This window comes from Pelobates fuscus, chromosome 1 (assembly GCF_036172605.1).
Source record: "Pelobates fuscus isolate aPelFus1 chromosome 1, aPelFus1.pri, whole genome shotgun sequence".
Taxonomy (NCBI): domain Eukaryota; kingdom Metazoa; phylum Chordata; class Amphibia; order Anura; family Pelobatidae; genus Pelobates; species Pelobates fuscus.
In genome coordinates this window covers 356915312-356934780 of record NC_086317.1, presented here as the reverse complement: position 1 = coordinate 356934780, position 19469 = coordinate 356915312, and the positions used below count along the sequence as shown (strand labels likewise).

Sequence of the window (19469 nt, the reverse complement as noted above, 5' to 3'; positions counted from 1 at the left end):
GTATATTTACATACATATATATCACAATTTGCGGTATAGTGCTTACTATGGCATAATTGTAAATATTATTAATGCTTGTCTGCCATCTAGTGGACCATATTTTCACCATGTGTAACAATCAATGAAGGCATTGGATGGAGCATGAATGTGTGTAAATTTACTAGAGAACAAGAAAATGTATTAAACAAAAATGTCTGATACATAGTGAAACATGTTAAAACATTTTTAAAACACATCAGTTGTTTATTGTGGTAATGCTGCCTGGAGTCTGTATGTGCCGAGTTTCATAGTAAAACCCTGCACATATAAATATTTACCTTGTAAAGTCCACTCCAACAGCATCACTGGGTATCAGCATCATTGTTTTGGGTTGGCAAATTTAAATTCCGAGTAAAATTGGCATCTGACAGCATCAAACAGACAATGGCGGTACTGTTCCACTAGGCCCGCTCTAGCTTCCCTCCGGTGTGTGATTACATAGGAAGAAGATTGGGCTTGGGGAGAACTTGGCATTGGTGCTGGAAAGTAAGGGGAGCTTTTGCTAGTTGAGGAGGGGTGGACCAGGCATTCTTAAAACACTTGTTTTTGGTTGGGGTAACCCTTGAAACGTTTAATATTTTAAAGAGACACTATAGTTACCAGAACAACTACAGCTTATTGTATTTGTTCTGGTGAGTAGAATTATTCCTTTCAGTCTTTTTGCAGTATACACAGTCTTTTCAGAGAAAATGTAGTGTTTACATTACAGCCTAGTGATAACTCTACTGGCCCTCCTCAGATGGCTACTTGAGGTGCTTCCTGGGGCAGTACTGCCTAGTGTGCAGCACAAGTGTCCACCCTCTGCATGCAGACACTGAACTTTCCACATAGAGATGCATGGATTCAATTCATCTCTATGAGGAGATGCTTATTGGCCAGGGCTGTGTTTGACTTGTGCTCGCTCTGCCCCTGATCTGCCTCCTTGACAGTCTCAGCCAATCCTATGGGGGAAGCATTGTGATTGGCTCAGACCACCATGCCTGATGATGTCAACAGACAGGGGCAGAGGCAGCAGCTGCAGACTTGAATACAATTAAGATTTTACTATATTTAAGGAGGCATGGGGGGGCTAGATGGTGATTTTAACACTATAACGTCAGGAATACAGGTTTGTATTAAAGGAACACTATAGTAAACAGAACAATTACAGCTAAATGTAGTTGTTCTGGTGTCTGTAGCCTGTCATGCAGGCTTTTTAATGTAAACACTGCATTTTCCAGAAACAAAAAAGAGAGTGTTTACATTATTGCCTAAAAAGACCTCTAATGGCAGTTACTCAGATGATCACTTGATATGCTTCCTGTGTGGATTGGCTGAGATCGTTACGTTTGATAATCTTAGTCACGGAGGTAGAGCGAATCAAGGCCAGCTGCGGCGAGACCGACATTGCACGCGAGAAAAGGCGAGTAAAATCACCTTTTCAAACTCAGGGAAAGGGGGCCAGGGACATAAACAGTAATTTGACTACTATAGTGTCAGGATTCCATGTTTGTGTTCCTTTAAACTGTTGGGCTGTGTTCTAGATAAGTGCTAAAAAAAAAACTTACAGTCAAGAAATAAATCTTGGAGACTATAAAGAATAATCTATGTATAATGATATCTGTATCTAAATAATAAATATTAATAATATTTTATAAAAATGAGATTTAACAGTTAATGAAAGGAAAGATAAAAGGTGCCCCCCCCCCTTCATTTTGTTTATTAAACAAACTAAAACTACAATAAGTACTCAGATGGAAAAAGTAATATAATATTCTAAATACAAATACCAAAAAAGAAAGGTGTAGCGCTACATACAATACTCAATTAAGTCCACACTCTTAGGAGTATTCCCTTCCCAAATGGTCGTAGGGTGGATGAAAATTGAAACAAAATGTTCTGAAAAAGAAATTAAATCTTCATAGTGCAACTCTGTGATTCAGTGTATAGATTATAAACTTGTATATAGAACCACTCACATTTAGTTGAGCTTATAGCCAAGCTCAGGAGTACACGCTCCTTTACCTTTCTTCAGTCTTTTTTTCTGATATGGCTAGAGCTCAAGCGAAAAAATATATAGTACAATATCGTCTATTACCAGTATTCAATATAAAAGGAATATAGGAATTATACTCACAAGTCGAGAGCCAACTATTAGGCTCAATTTATGCACAATGTGTAGTTAAGGACTACACTCCTTTAAGAGCAGGAACCAGTAGCCCAAATGACTTCAAAAAATATATTTATTTATTTAGTATTAAGATCTAAAATTGTAATGGCCAATTACAATATCTAAGAACCAATATACTTAAAAAGAACAATAAAATAACTATATATACAAATACACTGGGCATAAAGGTGATACTATTGTTGCAATTCCCAGGATGCGTTTCGCCAACACAATGTCGGCTTCCTCAGCTAGGTGCAAAAGTTTTCCAAGTGTCTAAATACCTTTAAAAATAACTACTAACTCGATTGAATTATTTTGCATAAGCTTTTTAAATTATCACAATCTGTAAGAATTTTTTCCCCCAAAATTATTTATCTACAAGAATTCTCAAAGTTATGGAACACTAAACCATCAGAGTTTGCAGGAATCTATGATCTGCAAACTTTCTTTGTCTTAGGGATGAGCATAACCACCTAGCAAAGCTAGTGGGTATGCGGCAGCTTCCTGGAGTCAAATGCCAGAGCTGAAAAGGCTTGCACTGTGCATCTGCACAGCAACAGCCTTTCAGCCAATCGGGTAATCAGGAGAGCCGTGCTGAGCACGGGAACCCTGATTACCTCAGATTTTTAAAATTGGGAAACTGCGGATGGTTAGCACATCCAACGAAGTACTAAGGATAAATATTTCCCACAGTGTACAGGAATATAATTAAACATCTAAACACAAAATAAAACAATTCAAGTTGCCAATAGTACAGGGCAACAAGAAAAATGTTTAATAAATCATGAAGACATACAAGATAGACTTGAAACTTTGTAAAACACAGCTGAGATGAAAAACAAGGCAACAATGTATAGCAAAGGAAAGTATCAAATGAACACTGGAAACATTCATCATAAATTGCAACAAAATAAGTTCAATAAAGAGAAAATAAATGTTGTAACAAGTCCCAACAAACATATTATTTATGCAGGGAGTCCATGAAAATATCAAACTGACGAGACTACTAGCATGCAATCCTCCTACTTAGGTGGATCCTTGGTTTGTTGGTCTTGTCTTGGAGTACGGCTATAGTCTGTAAAAAACAAAACAGAGAACAGTTATCAAAAGGCTGATTTAGGCACCAGATAACCTTGTGTTTTAGAAAAACAAACTACCACCAGCAGACAAAACCCTTAACTTGGAGGAGGGTGGGACGGGCGCTATTGCTAGGTGGTTATGCTCATCCCTAAGACAAAGAAAGTTTGCAGATCATAGATTCCTGCAAACTCTGATTTGTCCTCTGGGAGGCATAACCACCTAGCAAAGCTAGTGGGTAGAATAGCACACCTGGTGGTGGTCCTAGGAAACTGAAGGCATTCAACTTCTGATGGCCTCCAGTAAAATCTAACAAAGGTTTTACTGGACAACCATCTCGCAGCTTTCAAGATAGTAGGGAGAGGAAGGCCCTTTCCTGCTGCTTTAGTAGCCGAGGCTCCCCTAATTGAATGGCTTTTGAACACGGAAACGTCAATTCCAGCCGAAGACATGGCGGAAAGTATCCAGCCTCTAATTGTATTAACCTTGGCTGGATGAAAGGATTTCCTTGATGTAATGAATAATTGACTGATATCATTTCTAAATACAGCAGAAAGTTGAAGCTACGATTGTAACAAACTGACTAAACATAAGCCTGGTTCGGAAGGATCTTGGACCAAGTCCAATTCTACCGGACCAGGAGAAAAATGGGATATTTTTTGTCTGCCTTTTAGTATAATATGGAAACCTCCCGGGGTCCTGGACAACCAAGGGTCTGAAATATGTATTTGAGTTAACTCTGCTCCTCTAGCTGCCAGGGCCAAGGACAGCAGAGAAGCCAACTTAATACCAGTCCATTTTAAATCAATTTTAGCATTATCCAAAGACTTTAGGAAATTTAATAAGACATCTACATCCCAAGTAGATGTGTAGCGTGGGGTATATGGGCGGCAGACGGATAACCCTTTTAGTAATCTTAAATACAGGGCATCCTGAGTAAGGTTGGGGATCAGGAAGTTTAAAGCAGATCTATAGGTCTTGATTGAACTTACAGATAAACCAGAATGGAACTTAAAGGGCCACTATAGTGCCAGGAAAACTCGTTTTCCTGGCACTATAGTGCCCTGAGGGTGCCCCCACCCTCAGGGACCCCCTCCCGCCAGACTCTGGGGAGAGGAAAGGGGTTAAAACTTACCTTTCTCCAGTGCCGGGTGGGGAGCTCTTCTCCTCCGATCCTCCTCCTCTCCTCCCATTCGTATGAATGCGCACGCGCGGCAAGAGCTGCGCGCGCATTCAGCCGATCTCATAGGAAAGCATTATCAATGCTTTCCTATGGACGCTTGCGTGCTCTCACTGTGATTTTCACAGTGAGAATCACGCAAGCGCATCTAGCGGCTGTCAGTGAGACAGCCACTAGAGGATTTGAGGGCTGGATTAACCCATTTATAAACATAGCAGTTTCTCTGAAACTGCTATGTTTATAAAAAAAAAATGGGTTAACCCTAGCTGGACCTGGCACCCAGACCACTTCATTAAGCTGAAGTGGTCTGGGTGCCTAGAGTGGTCCTTTAAGGGTAAGAAATTCTAAAGCCAATGGAACGGTATCAGATCCTTGTGTGTTAGACAGAAAAAAAACCTCCCATTCTTTGAATTCCTCGATCATCTTTCTATATTTTACCCTAGTTCTACGTCTTAAAGATGAGTTAATAATATCCAAGACCTGATCCGATAAACGGGGATGTGTTAACAGCCTACCAGGGCTGCGATCCACATCAGCTGCGGGAGCTTGAGCAGAAGATTGTTGGAGCAGTCCACTGTCATGCCCAATGGGATCTTGGTTCCCTTGACTAACTGATGGATCAAGGGATTCCAGGGTCTGGAGGTCCATACTGGATAAACGAGAACTAAGCTCTGCACCCTGTCCCTGCGGATCTTCTCCAGCACTTTCATCAGTAAAGATGGAGGGGGGAAAGCATAAGGGGCTGGAACATCCTTCCATTGGAAAGACATTGCATCCATTTTCCAAGCTCCCTTTGTCCAGGTCCGGGAGACGAACCTGGGAGTGTGTGCAGATGTTTGGGATGCAAACAGATCTACCTGTCTCTGGCCAAAATTGCTTTCTATCCATTGGAAAAGAGCAATCTTTAATTGAATCGTTGCCAGGGACAAACTTTGGCGAGAGAGAGAGTCTGCAAGCTTGTTCGCCTCTCCCGGAACATATTCTGCGAAAACCTGAACATTGCTTGCTAAAGCCCAGGACCAAAGATCTAGAGCCTCTAAACAAAGACCCCTTGATCTTGTGCCACCTCTATGGTTTATATAAGCCACCGCTGTCCTGTTGTCCGATTGGAATTTTACCGACATCGGTGACTGGTTTAGAGGAACTAGGCCCTGGAGAGCTAATTTTACAGCTCGTAACTCCAAGATGTTTATATGGAGGTGATCTCTTGGTCTGACCAAATTCCGTAAACACACCCCAACCGTTACTTGAGGCATCTGACGTCAGAGTGACTGCCACAGGCTGCTCTAACAGGGGACAAGGAAGTGGAATTTCTAACTCCAGAATGGACTTCAATTCTTCTCTGACCTTCTTGGGGAAAACAAATTTTGATTCCCAACGGCCGCCCTGTTTTAGTCGGTTCCTTAAAAACAGCTGACTTCTTCTGCAAAGTAAGGGGGGATTGTTGTATGCTGGTGATAAAGCTATTAATTTCCCGATAATCTTTGCTAGGTCTTTCAAGGACCAACTCTGGTGCCTGAGAGATGAGTTCAGATGTACCAGTAATTTGTCCCATTTGTCTTGAGGGATTCCTAGAGACATAGTCCTAGTGTTCAGTATGAAACCCGGAAAGAGGATGCTTTGAGTGGGAATTAGGACTGATTTCTGTAAATTTACTACAAATCCTAGGTCTTGTAAAAGGGAAGCAAGGTAATCCCTTTGAGAAGCAAGGGCTTCTCCATCTGGGTGCATGAGCAGGATGTCATCTAGATAGTATATGTCATGATCTGCTCTGCTCTGTTCTGATGTCTGGACTTGGCTTCTGGTATCCAGTACTCTTTTTACTATCCTTGCTTAGTTTTTCTTGGTTTTTGGTTTTCTATTCTATGTCTGGTTTTCTTTATGCTGGGATTTCTGGATTCATTCCTATAATCCGTCCCTGGATTTCTCAGTCTCCAGGTTTCCTTTAAATGTTTGTTTTATGTTGCCACACCTGTTTGTTTTCCATTATTCCTTTCTGTTTCAGAGTCCTGAAGGCAGCTGCTCAAAGCTTCTGCCCTTTCTTGCAGGTAAGTGCTATATGTGTCTACTTAGGATGTTTTAGCATACATTAGGCAGTGTAGGACCTGACAGATATGGGGTACATTGGCGTTGTTGGCAGGCTTATGCAATGTATGATCATATAGTGTGACTAAATCCCCATGATTTTCATATGTAGTACTTAGTTATTTCTCCTCTTGTTTTGCCTTTGTTATCTTGTCTTGTTTTAGTTTGTATACCCAGCCCATGAACAGTCCTGTCCAGTTATGTTCATGTTTTCCTCATGTCTTGTGTATATGTTCTGGGTTTAGCTTACTATCCTTCACTGGTTCTGGGTTCTACTAGTTCTGTCTTGTTTTCATGTTTGGTGCCTATCTCTAGTCTAGCCTTGTTTCTAGTACTGGATACAATCTTGCTGCAGAGCCTCCCTATTCAGCTCCTGGGAGGTCTGCTTAATTTCCAAGCTCCTAGTTCTTGGTATCCGCTGAAGCTGATTCAGGGTCTTGGTATGTGGCTGCACAAACGCTGGTGCTCAACACCAGGGGGCGTACGGTTACCCTGCACCAGACCCTGCTAATCCACCTCCACGCTGAAGATTCCCACTTAACATCAGGCATATTGGGTCCCGGTCCATGCACCGCCACCTGGACACTGTGTCTGGGTTCCGGGCACCGGACCGCCACCCTGACAGTATAGACACATGGAACCTTTTAGTCGGACATGAGCTATCACTGATTTCATAATTCTGGAGAATGTGTATGGTGCGTTGGATAGGCCAAACACCATAACGGTCCACTGCCACACTTTTCCTTTCCTCTGAAACCTGAGAAAACGCCTGTGTTTCTTGGCTATGGGGACTGAATGGAAGGCATCTTTTAGGTCTAACTTTATGCAGAAAAAAAAAGCTTTCTGTACTAAGCCTGGAAGATCTGATAAACCCTCCATCCTGAACCTTTTCCTTTTGATGAAAGCGTTCAGAGACCTCACGTTTAGGACCGGTCTCCAGGAACCATCTGATTTTGGGATTGGGAACAATGGGCTGACCCATCCTGTAATAGACATGTCTGCCAACTGTATTTTCCCTTGACTTAAAGCTAAGGAAAGGGATGCATCTAGCACTGGGTTCACCTCTCTGTGGGGTGCAAATTTCTGGACTGGGAACCTTAAAATGGGGAGTTGTAAACCCCTTTGAAAAATCTTTAGAACCCATTTGTCTGAGGAAATATCCTTCCAATTTAGTGGCATATGAGGAGGCACACTTACTTGAATGCATGGGTTTTCTTTTGGAAGCTGAACCGCCTCTGGAATGCGCTCCTCTGCCACCACCTGGGAGCTTGTGTCATCCACTGTAGTGGCGGTACTGGGCCTGGTGAGAGGCTTCTCGGGACACTCATGCAGCCCTATAGTGACGACTCTCTGTCCGAAAGGGCTTTTTGTAGCCAGGGACGGACTTCTTGAGTTCTGAAAAGGATCTCCTTGCCTTGTAACGGCCTTTAACCTCCTGAATGAACGAGGGACCGAATAGGTAAGAATCCTCCAAATTTGGGAATTCATGAGATTTGGGTGCTAGGTCGGACAGACCTGCTGCATGGAGCCAGCGGGATCTGCGGATGTTTGATATGTAATTAAAGGATTGGCGAATAATTAGCACTGCCCTGCCAGACGCTTTTAAAAGGGCCATCTTAGATGCCAACAGAGATGAAGCTGAAGGTTTCTGAGCATTGCCTTCTTTTTCTGCCTTATCCAGCATCAGTAATAGTGGGTCCACAGCATCAGCAATTTTAAACTGTATATTGCGAAAAGTCTGGTCTGTGGGATCAGAGGATACGCTGCTCCCTGTGATGGATAACAGAGCAGGATCTACCTCTGGGGCCATTAAAGCCTGAATGTCCAGGATACTGATGTGGTTCCTGAAGAGAAGGTCATCCTCTTTAACCAAGGGGGATCTGAAAGCTAGTTTAGCAAAATCTATAACCTCGGAATAGTGCTCCATAGCCCATCTAGAGTGAAATAATTTTGATGGGAGAATCTTTCCTAGGAGACTTACTCTGGCCATCTGAACATTGCTTAGCTTTCCTTGCTCAGTGGAAGCTGCTGAATGAACCACTTCCTCGGATTCACAGTCTATTTCTGGAGAGCCGTATCTGGAACGGCTTTGGGAGGAAGAGTGAGGGAACGCTCTAGAAGAGGAAGGAGAGGGACTATCTAACCTCCAACGAGATTTGTTCTTTTTCTCTGGAAGGTGTTTCTGGTGCTCAAATGAGGGAAACACGCTATTCCTTTTTTGGGGTCCTGTCCCCTTAAATTTACGCTTACTCAAACGAGTATGAGGGGAGGAGGAGCAGAGAAGTTTTCCTCAGACGAGGAACTGGCGGAAGAGACCAGCCGCCTTCCTTTATTCTTTTTACTTAAAACTGGGACCAAATCCTCCTCAGAAGATCAAGAGGATAGATCCCTGGCAAGGAAAGCTCTCTTATGGAGCTTTCTAACATTGATGGGGCTGTCTTTAAGAGAGGCATCCACTAAATCTGTGGCAGATATAGAGTCCTCCATCAATGATGCCATTTTAAAAATCCGAGGTAATCAGTGTTCCCGCGCTCAGCACGGCTCTCCTGATTACCTGATTGGCTGAAAGGCTTTTGCTGTGCAGATGCACAGTGCAAGCCTTTTCAGCTCTGGCATTTGACTTAGGATTACAAACCTGTCTTCCTGGTCCATAGTTATTTAGTCATCCCCCACTTGCCACGTGTGCCCCATAAAAATAGTAACATAAAAGGTTTTAACTAACTGTTTTACAGCGCCAAGGCTCCCTCAGCCTTGGGGGCAGTCAGCACCTCCTCATAGGAGATGCATTAAATCAATGCATCTCTATGAGGAAAATTCAGCATCTTCATGCAGAGCGTGGGGACGCAGAACAGCAGGGCTGCTTACTGTACAGCCCTGAGTCAGGAAGCTCCTCCAGTGGCCATCTGAGTGGCCACTTGGAGGTATCCCTCAGGGCAATGTAAACACTGCATTTTCTCTGAAAAAGCAGTGTTTACATGAAAATGCCTGACGGGAGCTATTATTCTCCACAGAACAACTACATTAAGCTGTAGTTGTTCTGGTGACTATAGTGTCCCTTTAAGCTGTTATAGAATATGGGGGGGTGGGGGAGTTGTATAAAGATGTACATAATCATGGCCGTTTTGAAACAAATATGTTAACAAGGTTAACGTATAAAAAGAATATTGATCATTGTGCTGGAATGTGAACTACTGAATATCAATACAAAACATAAGATACATATTCTTATTAATGTATTACAAAGTTTTTATAAAATTGGCATTTGGGTATTTTAAGAAGGTATACAGAAAGAACAAGATAATTTTGTGTTTACACAACATGCCATGTAGAATCAGGTACTGGAAATCAGAGTGCACTATTTTATTCAATTATGCAGGATACATACAGATTAATACAGGATACATACAGATTAAAACACAAAGCATACTTGACACAGACATGTCTGATAGAGGTCAGATGCAATAAAGCATTCTAATGACTGGCCAAACACAAGGTGACATTTATTAGCACACTATACAGACCACCGTAAAACAGTGTTTTAAATTCTAACAGATATCAATGATTACTGCAGTAAACCTGATGATGATTAAACTGATCTGTTGCATACACTTCCATTAATAAAAAAAAATGTGTAAAACCAAAACAAATGCCGTTGTCATCCACTTTGCAATTGATTTCAATGATGGCAAATTTTGATCAAAACATGTCAGAGTAGAAAGATCTCCCCATGTACAATAAATAATAGTGAAATGACATGCAACTTGCTATCAAATTAAGTGTATTGAAATGATTCAAGGGCACAACAAATATAAATATCTATAAAAAGTAAACAAATGTCCACAGTTCATAATGCATGACATGTCGTTTTTGGATAGATGATTGTTGTGCAGAGTTGTTAGGTTACTGGACCATCATCATCTTTCCAAGCTTGATTTAAAAATATATCACTTTTGACTGCTTTGGTCTCACCAAGCAAACTTCCTCACCCTAACTTGCCACATTGTCAGGAGCCTAGAAAGCAAGCAAGAATATTAGTGATACTTTAAAGAATTGGAGGTTTTACACATATGTAAAAAAAATTTTTTTTAAAATTGCTCATTAATGTAAATTTAAAAAAAAAAATGTAATTCATATATAAAACTGTAACAGAGGCTGTATATGATTTAAAAAAAAAAAACAAAAAAACTAATATTTTAACTGGGTCTGACTAGCTTAACATTTTTTTTTTTTTATATATACCGTATATACTCGAGTATAAGCAGAGTTTTTTAGCACATTTTTTGTGCTAAAAAAACCCAACTCGGCTTATACTCGAGTCAATAGTCTGTATTATGGCAATTTGCATTGCCATAATACAGACTGGGGGAGAGGGGGGCTGGCAGAGCTGTAACTTACCTGTCCTGCAGCTCCTGTCAGCTCTCTCCTCCTCCGCGCCGTCCGTTCAGCACCTCGGTCAGCTCCCAGTGTAAATCTCGCGAGAGCCACGGCTCTCGCGAGACTTACAGTGTGAGCTGACAGAGGGAGCTGCATGGACAGCGCGGAGGAGGAGAGAGCTGACAGGAGCTGCAGGACAGGTAAGTTACAGCTCTGCCAGCCCCCCTTCCCCCCCACTGAACTGCCAATGCCACTGGACTACCAGGGAAGGAGAGCCCCCCTCCCTGCCATGTATCAATCAGGGAGGGGGGACGAAAAAAAAAATCATTAGTAATAATAAAAAAAATTAATAATTAAATAATACAAAAATAATAATTAAATTAAATAAATAAAAATAAATAATAATAAAAAAAATATTAAAATAATAAAAATAAAAAAAATTGCCCACCACCCACCAAGGCTCTGCAACACACACACACACACACACGCTGCACTCATATACACACGCTGCACTCATACACACACGCTGCACTCATACACACACGCTGCACTCATACACACACGCTGCACTCATACACACACGCTGCACTCATACACTCACACTGCATTCATTATACACACAATGTAAATAAATATTCAATTAATATATTTTTTTTTTAGGATCTAATTTTATTTAGAAATTTACCAGTAGCTGCTGCATTTCTCACCCTAGTCTTATACTCGAGTCAATAAGTTTTCCCAGTTTTTTGGGGTAAAATTAGGGGCCTCGGCTTATATTCGGGTCGGCTTATACTCGAGTATATACGGTATATATATATATATATACTTGAAGGCAGATTTCTCACCCTCCCCCTTTTTCTTTTTTTCGCCATTCCCCTCTTTTCTTTTGGAGGGTTCCCTTCCTTGTTATTTTACTGTGCTTGAGTGGTGACTGCCCTTCGTTTGTTTCAATTATTTGGTATAAAATCACACTAGGAATGCTGTATCACCCGTGATGTTTCCTATTGACTTTTGTACAGTTATAGGATATTCTCCTCATGTTAAGTTACCAACTTTTCTTTAATTTTCTAGTATGTGTAATATTTTCAAAGTATTAAATAAAGATTGTAAAAATCAATTTGTAAGGCCACAATAACCCATTTGAGAAACACTATCAAAACTTACTCAGATTTTCAGTTCAGATATGGCCTACAAGAAGATCTGCAATCTATGGCATGCGTGCAGGGAAGACCTGATCATGTGTAGCCTATTGGGGAGATCAGAAGATCTCTGCATCTGCCCCACTATCATCTTTTTTCATTTGTGGTGGGCCAGCTGTGACCAACGGATCTTTGTAAGGAGACCCATAAATAATTCTGGTGGCAACCCTATGAGAGGACAGATGCACATATAGGGACTTGCATTATATGCCAGGCCCCTCAACACACAGGACTCATGTAGGAATTAATGAAGCAGACAGAATGGTGATATAGGGGAATCTTGGCATATACATAGAGTACAACATTACCTCCTTGCCATGGTGCTCTTTCTGTGGCCAGCTCCACCTCCTTGACTGAGATCATCAAGCTTGATGTCAATCCAATGCTTTCCCATATTTAAACCGTGCAGAACGGCAATTTTTTCACTTGAAGGGTTAAAAGGGGGGAGGGGAAATAGTACTAAGACCAACTTCAATGAGGTGAAGTGGTCTTGATGATTAATTGGTTCCTTTAATATTTAGGTTATGTAATGGTCAAACGTTGCTATTGAGGTGTTTGAAGGAATTATAGTTTATTTGTATACCATATACAAGTTGCTTGGCGAGCCTGGTCTGTGTGGTATCAATTCTAGCCCAAACCCTATAGTACAGTCTCTCCTTTTTATTTTACGATATGCATGTAACTTTTAAAGTGGGACTATCACCATAAATTGCAATAATAATTACCTTCAGAGCTTCTGTTGCCCTCCGTAGCTCTTTTATTACTGAAGACAAGGCCTCTGGATTAATTCCTTGTTCACACAATCTTACACAGATTGACAGTGTTTCCATATCCAGCCCAGTGTTCAATAGTCTTGAAATTTCTAGAAGGACTGGAAGAAAAATACACACTGCATTTTATAATTGTAATGAGGTAATTCTTTTAAAAGCTTTGATTTGTATTATATCAGGACAAATTTGCTTGGAATCTAGGCGCCAGCTAAAAAAAAAGTTAGGAGCCAGTTTTTTGTTTTTTTTAAACTAAGTTAATTGTTCAGTGACAATAATACAATTCTTAAAGGGATACTATTGTCATCAGAACCAAGACAGCTTAACTTAGTAGTTCTGGTGTCTATATCCTGTCCCTGTAGACTTTTCATTGTAAACAATGCCTTTTCAGAGAAAATGCAGTGTTCACGTTGTTCCCTTGTAACATCTCTAGTGAGAGTTACTCAGATGGCTACTAGAGGTGATTCCTAGTCCACAGTGTGCAGCATCTTCACACTCTGCATGAAGGCAATGAATGTTCCCCATAGAGATGCAATGATTCAATGCATCTCTATTAGGAAATACGGACAGGCGCAGGGTTTTGTTGCACTTGCACAATAGCCTCCCAATGCATTCCTATGGAAAAGCATACGCTTGGCTGAGATCATCAAGACTCATCGTCTCAGCCATGGAAGTGGCCCAGCCATGGCAGACAGACACTGACAGTCACAGATACTGACAAACTCACAAATAATAATAATGATTATTTTTATTTTAATTGATGTCAACCCAGCCTCACGACCTTTGGGTGAGCTGGAGTAGTTCCTTTCCCAGGGGTCCAGTGGGCTTTTGTAATCTTCAGATGTTTCTTGCCGTTTAGTGATGCAGGAATGCGGTTATAGTTCAGCTCCCGGCATCACACCAAGCTGCAAGAAGATTTCTGCTCCCTCTATGCTACCCTGACAGGCCACACCCATGCACCCTCTAGCTGCCAAACATCCAGGTGTCAGGACAAAATACTTAGTTGCCATGGTGACCTGGGAATTGTCGAGCCTTGTATGACATTATCTAGAGGATTAATGTAAAATCAGAGTCAACATCAGACTGGCATATCCCTTTAAATAAAAGTTAAAATACCAAAAAAATTTACTATTAATTCATTCTCATTAATAAATATTATATTATATTAATTCATTCATAAAAATGTTTTTATGAATCGTTTTATGGGACCACCTTGCAGAAAGAAAAATAATACAAATGAAGTTTAATAAAGATAAAGGCAAAGTTTTAGCCAAATCAGGAAAACAGCTGGATTTAAGATTGTTAGGAATACTCTTGCATTCCCACAGTGTAAGAAGTCAAGTTGTATCCTAATGGTTTGACACCTTATCTAGGGACCGATGAGTACTGGTCACCATATATATAGGAGGAGATACCAATTTTACTCTAGACAGTGCAAATGACATTGTCAGAGAAACTAAACGTGTCAACAAAAATAACAATAGTGAAAGATTGGCTAACCAGTGCTCAACTTTCTTTTTTCACAAGGATTATTCAATTGTTGGCACATATTACATGAAGGAGAGAGAGACTATACCTTATACTCGACCATGTAGAATATGTACTCTCAGATTGACAGGTTCTTGGCAAGTGAGAGCACAATTCTGTGCATTATAAGGTCCGATATTTTAGACACTAACTGGTCTGATCATTCCCCTATAGTGTTATATTTGGAAGAGTCCTTCCAGTCTTGCAGGCCATGGAGACTCAATGACCATTTAGTCACAGAGCTTGAAAATAAGACACACTTGTTAAAAAAGAGCTTACAAAGAAAAATCAACCTAAACCATGTAGAACCCAACAGAGCTAACACTACTGGTACAGGGAGACTTGTCCAGTACCTAATGGAGACTCCAGCAGGCTCCAGGGGCTTAACCCCAGGTTATATATAAAAAGAAAAAATGGAAAACACAGAATGATACAGCCGCAGAAAGACGGGTGTATCTAACTGTATTGGTCTGGAAAAGATAAAGTAGTCACACAAACATAAACTGATAAAGTGTATCTTAATCTCCTTGTAATCAAGAAAAATAAATAGATAGACAACGTCTATCTCAAAACCCCAATATTGAATATAGGTATAAAAAATAGGACACCAAAAATGAGCTTTAATAAGTAGTTCTCAAAGGTGTATAAAAAAATAGGACACCAAAAGTGAGCTTTAATAAGTAGTGCTAAGTAGTATACTTATACTATGTGTTTACATATTTATTTTTCATGTGGACACTGCGATCTTTGAGCCCATATAACCTGTTGTATGTTTAAATACAACTTCTCCGATCACGGAGGAAAAGTGGTAGGAGCTTTGTCCTGACGGACGGGTCATGTCCGTCCCACTCCTGTTGACTGAGTTAATCTGGTCGGCTTTGCGCGGGAAATGTTCAGTTACGCCCCATATGAATTGGACGACACCTATTGGATAAAAGACCTCTTGTAAAGGGTATTTGAAGTTCGGGACGAGCAGTCTCGGATTTGCCTTTGACGAAGGTGCTATTAACAGCACTGAAACACGCGTCAGCCGTGTTTACTGTCCAGTTTTTTGGACATCACTGTTTGCTCACTTTTTTCACTACACGGAAATGGTTTGAGGACACTTGTTTTAAATAGATAGGATTACTTTTGCTTTTTTTGCTCCACCACTATTCAGCTGGTTAGTAGATGTAGCAAGTGCATTTATATTTTGTTGCCATTTGGACTGTTACACAGTTAGTTTTTGCAACCTTTATGCTACTTCCTTTCTGCATGTACATGTATACTAACCTGTCCTATTTACCACTATTTAGCTGGTTAGTAGATGTAGCAAGCACATTTATATTTTGTTGCCATTTGGACTGCTACAAAGTTAGTTTTGCAACCTTTATGCTACTTCCTTTCTGCATTACATGTATACTAACCTGTCCGGTCTATAGATATGCCGTGGGTATTCTAAGCTCCACGATATCTATATCCTCCTATTTACTCTATATATTTGATACAATATACCTATATTTCTCTGAGGATCTACATAGTGGTATTTTAATGGGATTTATATCCCTATATTTATTCCCTCCCCTATTGATATTGAGGCATTGGTTATGTCTTTGTGCGGCTGTATCATTCTGTGTTTTCCATTTTTTCTTTAAAAAAGAGCTTAATAACTTTTTCAGGGAAAATCCAAATTTATTTATTACTTCATTATGGAATGCTCATAAAGCGGTTTTGCGAGGACACTTTATACAAAGGGCTTCATATTTGAAAAAAATTAGAGATAAAAATTTAAGAGAATTGGAAAAATAATTGTATATCGTAAATCTGGCAAACAAATTTGTCCCTTCCACGTCCCTAGATGCAATGATGCTCGATGTTAAAAATAACTAAAACTCTTCTGTTGGAATACACAGCCTTGATGGTAAAGAAAGTTAAAGTTTTTTACGTCTCTAAATTATATAAAGGAATCTCCCAATCTAGAATTGAGCATTTAATTATTGATGAGGGAGTTAAGATAAATTGCCCTGTTAAAATTAGCAATATGTTTACAGACTATTATAAAAAATAAAAAAAATTATACAATTTGGCCCTTGTTACTAATATTATACAACCAACATCAAAAACAAAACAATCAATTTAGAGAGAAATGTGTCCTAAGCATTTTTGATGCCCCCATGCATGAGAGATTGGTAAGATCTATTAAAGAACATGTTGGTGTTTCTGACCGGGGTCCAAATGATAAGAAATTGGAAATGTCAAAATTAAAAAAAAAGTCTATTTGTCAGATCCTGGCTGGAAACATCATCTCTCTCTGTTGCACTGTAATTGCAGGTGAAATAGGCCCCAAGTTGGACTATATGTTAAAATGAGAGAGTGAACTGGGTGGGGTATACACAATAGAGGAGTGGCATGACTTCCTTCTCACTCTAAAAGGCATTTCACAATGTGTTAATCATCTGGAGTCTCATTATAAATTAGTATACAGGTGATACCTAACTATCTAGAATCTCTAAATTACACCTTGGTACCATAAATAAATGTTGGAGAGGCTGTGGCCCAATAGGGACTTTATCTCATATTTTCTGGTCAAGCCCTAAGATTGTCCAATATTGGCAAGATATACTAATCTATAGTATTACAGAATTCAACGTGTTTTTATCTCCAAGTCTCTGTCTATTTAAAAAAAAAAAAAAACTCCCTGCTAATTTACCGCATTTTAAAAGAATTATGCTGCGTGTCAGCTACATCAACGATTCCAAAGTATTGGAAATCACCTGTTACACCATCGGTGAATGAAGTTCTCTTGACGGTTTTTGATAACAGACGTTATGAACTAGCGCTTTGCATTCCGTCTGAAAACACATCTACTCTAAAACAAGAATGGGTAGCTTGGGAAGATAAAATTAGACTTCAGTACAAAACTTGACCAGGTTTCCCACCTGACAAAACTAAATATTTTATTTTTTTATAATAATTACCATGTATAATATAATTTAAAAACATAATTATACAAAACATATGACATAATTGTACCCCCCCCCCTTTTTTTTGTTTGTTTGTTAATATACACTAGTAACTACATGGATGTAAGCGATTATTATACACCAGTTTATTTTTTTAGTTAGTTTTTGTTTTACATTTTTATTGTATTATTAATATTGTAGTTGTTACATTCTACACTTATTGTACTACTTGTTACTATCGATATATACAATTATTTTATTGTGCAAAATTAAATAAAGACATATGGAAAGATATGTTACACTCAGCTGGAACATAATTGCAGCTTAGTGCCTTTCCAGTAAAGTGCAAATAACCAGGAAATACAAATAAAATGCTGATAAGTGAATTTCACAATTTTGCCCAAAATCGTAAAATTAGAAAAATTCTCCAAGTCAATTTTGTTTGGATATTTTGGACTCACTTTAGTGAATAACCTTGCCAGTTTTACATGTACAGTTAGAACTGATTTAGGTGTCACGGTCACATTTACTGACAAGGGTGGAATATGATTTTGGGGCAGGCTAGATTTAATACTAAAAACAAAAGAAAAACAAGTTACCTGCACTCTCTTCTTAATCCGTATGTATTTTTAAGCAAATGGAGGTTTTTTTTATTTTTTTTATTTACCTCCAATGGCAATGAGAGGATAAGCCCACCTGCCAACGTCAAGGCAGACCCCCCCCCCCAGGTGGGTCCTAACTCTAACCATTCACCTTGCTTCCTTGAGCTTCTGGCAAAGATCTCTAATGAGACATAAAGGGGTATTTTTTATTTACACCCCTATATATTATTAACCCTTAATAGGGAACACATGGGATGGGCGGCTGCATTGTAACAAGGCTGAGTTATACAAAAAATGGATACAAATGCACAATGATAAGTCCTGCGCTCACTTCCATCACTACTGGGTGGCAGCAAAGACTACAGTACACATCAGCCCCAATATATAGTAAAAACCAAAGAAAAACAAGTTACCTGCACTCTCTCCTTAATCTCTATGTATCTTTAAACAAATTGAGTTTTTTTTAGTTACCTCCAATGGCCATGAGAGGATAAGCCCAGCAGCGCAGGTAACTTGTTTTTCTTTGGTTTTTACTATATATTAGGGCTGATGTGTACTGTAGTCATTGCTGCCGCCCCAGTGATGGGAGTGAGCGCAGGACTTATCTTTCTAGATTTAATACTAACTCTAAAGCCTGCACTAAATAACTGTCAGTGAGGCCCTCGAGGGACAACTCTTCATACGGTGCTTGCGGTTACCGAGAGACCAGGTCACCGACATCTACAGGAAACCTCTACAGGGGGTAGCCATGGGGCATTTTAGGTAAATACAAGACCTACTGACAGCCATCTATGTATGTGGGAAATGTATATTAGAACAGGATCGCATTATCTGATTGACAAGCTGTATTTTTTTACACACATTTATTGCTGTGAAACTGACACCCTCACATAGCCCAACATATGCAGTTAGTAAATGAAGGGATGGAGGGGGAGTGTTATAAAACATGGACAGAAGGAACTGGACCAAAACAGACACTGTTTCTCCTACACAGAGCTACCTGTGACATTGATATGTGGGGCTAGCACATCAATAACCAGGGAGCTGGGGCACGTTAAAATAATAATAATAATAATAATAACCAGGGAGCCGGGGCACGTTATAATAATAATAATAACCAGGGAGCCGGGGCATGTTATTATAATAATAATAATAATAATAACCAGGGAGCCGGGGCATGTTATAATAATAATAATAATAATAATCTGGGAGACCGATGGCTGAGACCGTTATAACTGTAGCTGAGGTGAACTACAAAGCGCATGACGCTCGGCCATCGCGGGTAACTCACCGTCCATGGTCTCCCGCACGGCACTCATACTCCCGGGAGCGCCTGCCATCCTCCTAACGTCCCGGTAGCGTGTCGCGATGACGTCACTGCCCTGCGCCGGTAGGTCGGCAGTTGCTGGAGGAAAGCTTCGCTGAGCCAGCGGAGTAGCCACAGCGTCTGGTATCCAAGGTGACGGCTCCTGCTGAGGGGGCGGAGTTTACTTTCGAATTGAGCGGCGGCTTTACCTCTATTGGGCAG

At 40.1% G+C, this 19469-nt stretch overlaps 1 protein-coding gene across 1 annotated transcript; it reads right to left on the bottom strand.

Annotated features, from left to right (window-relative positions):
- Positions 1 to 10005: 10005 nt before the first annotated feature.
- MZT1 (mitotic spindle organizing protein 1) lies at positions 10006 to 19405 on the bottom strand. The gene is made up of 3 exons (XM_063444699.1): positions 19233 to 19405; positions 12829 to 12974; positions 10006 to 10541 (listed from the first exon to the last, which is right to left on the bottom strand). Exons 1-3 carry the CDS (start codon positions 19279 to 19281, stop codon positions 10518 to 10520), a joined length of 219 nt encoding a protein of 72 aa, XP_063300769.1. The 5' UTR covers positions 19282 to 19405; the 3' UTR covers positions 10006 to 10517.
- Positions 19406 to 19469: the final 64 nt, after the last annotated feature.

Excerpts from the sequence above, each read along its gene's own strand:
- MZT1 (XM_063444699.1), bottom strand. The coding sequence starts at position 19,281 with ATGGCAGGCGCTCCCGGGAGTATGAGTGCCGTGCGGGAGACCATGGAC. Across the intron at positions 12,975-19,232 it reads CGTGCGGGAGACCATGGACG|TCCTTCTAGAAATTTCAAGA; the intron begins GTGAGTTACCCG and ends TTTTTCTTCCAG. Across the intron at positions 10,542-12,828 it reads GGGCAACAGAAGCTCTGAAG|GCTCCTGACAATGTGGCAAG; the intron begins GTAATTATTATT and ends CTTGCTTTCTAG.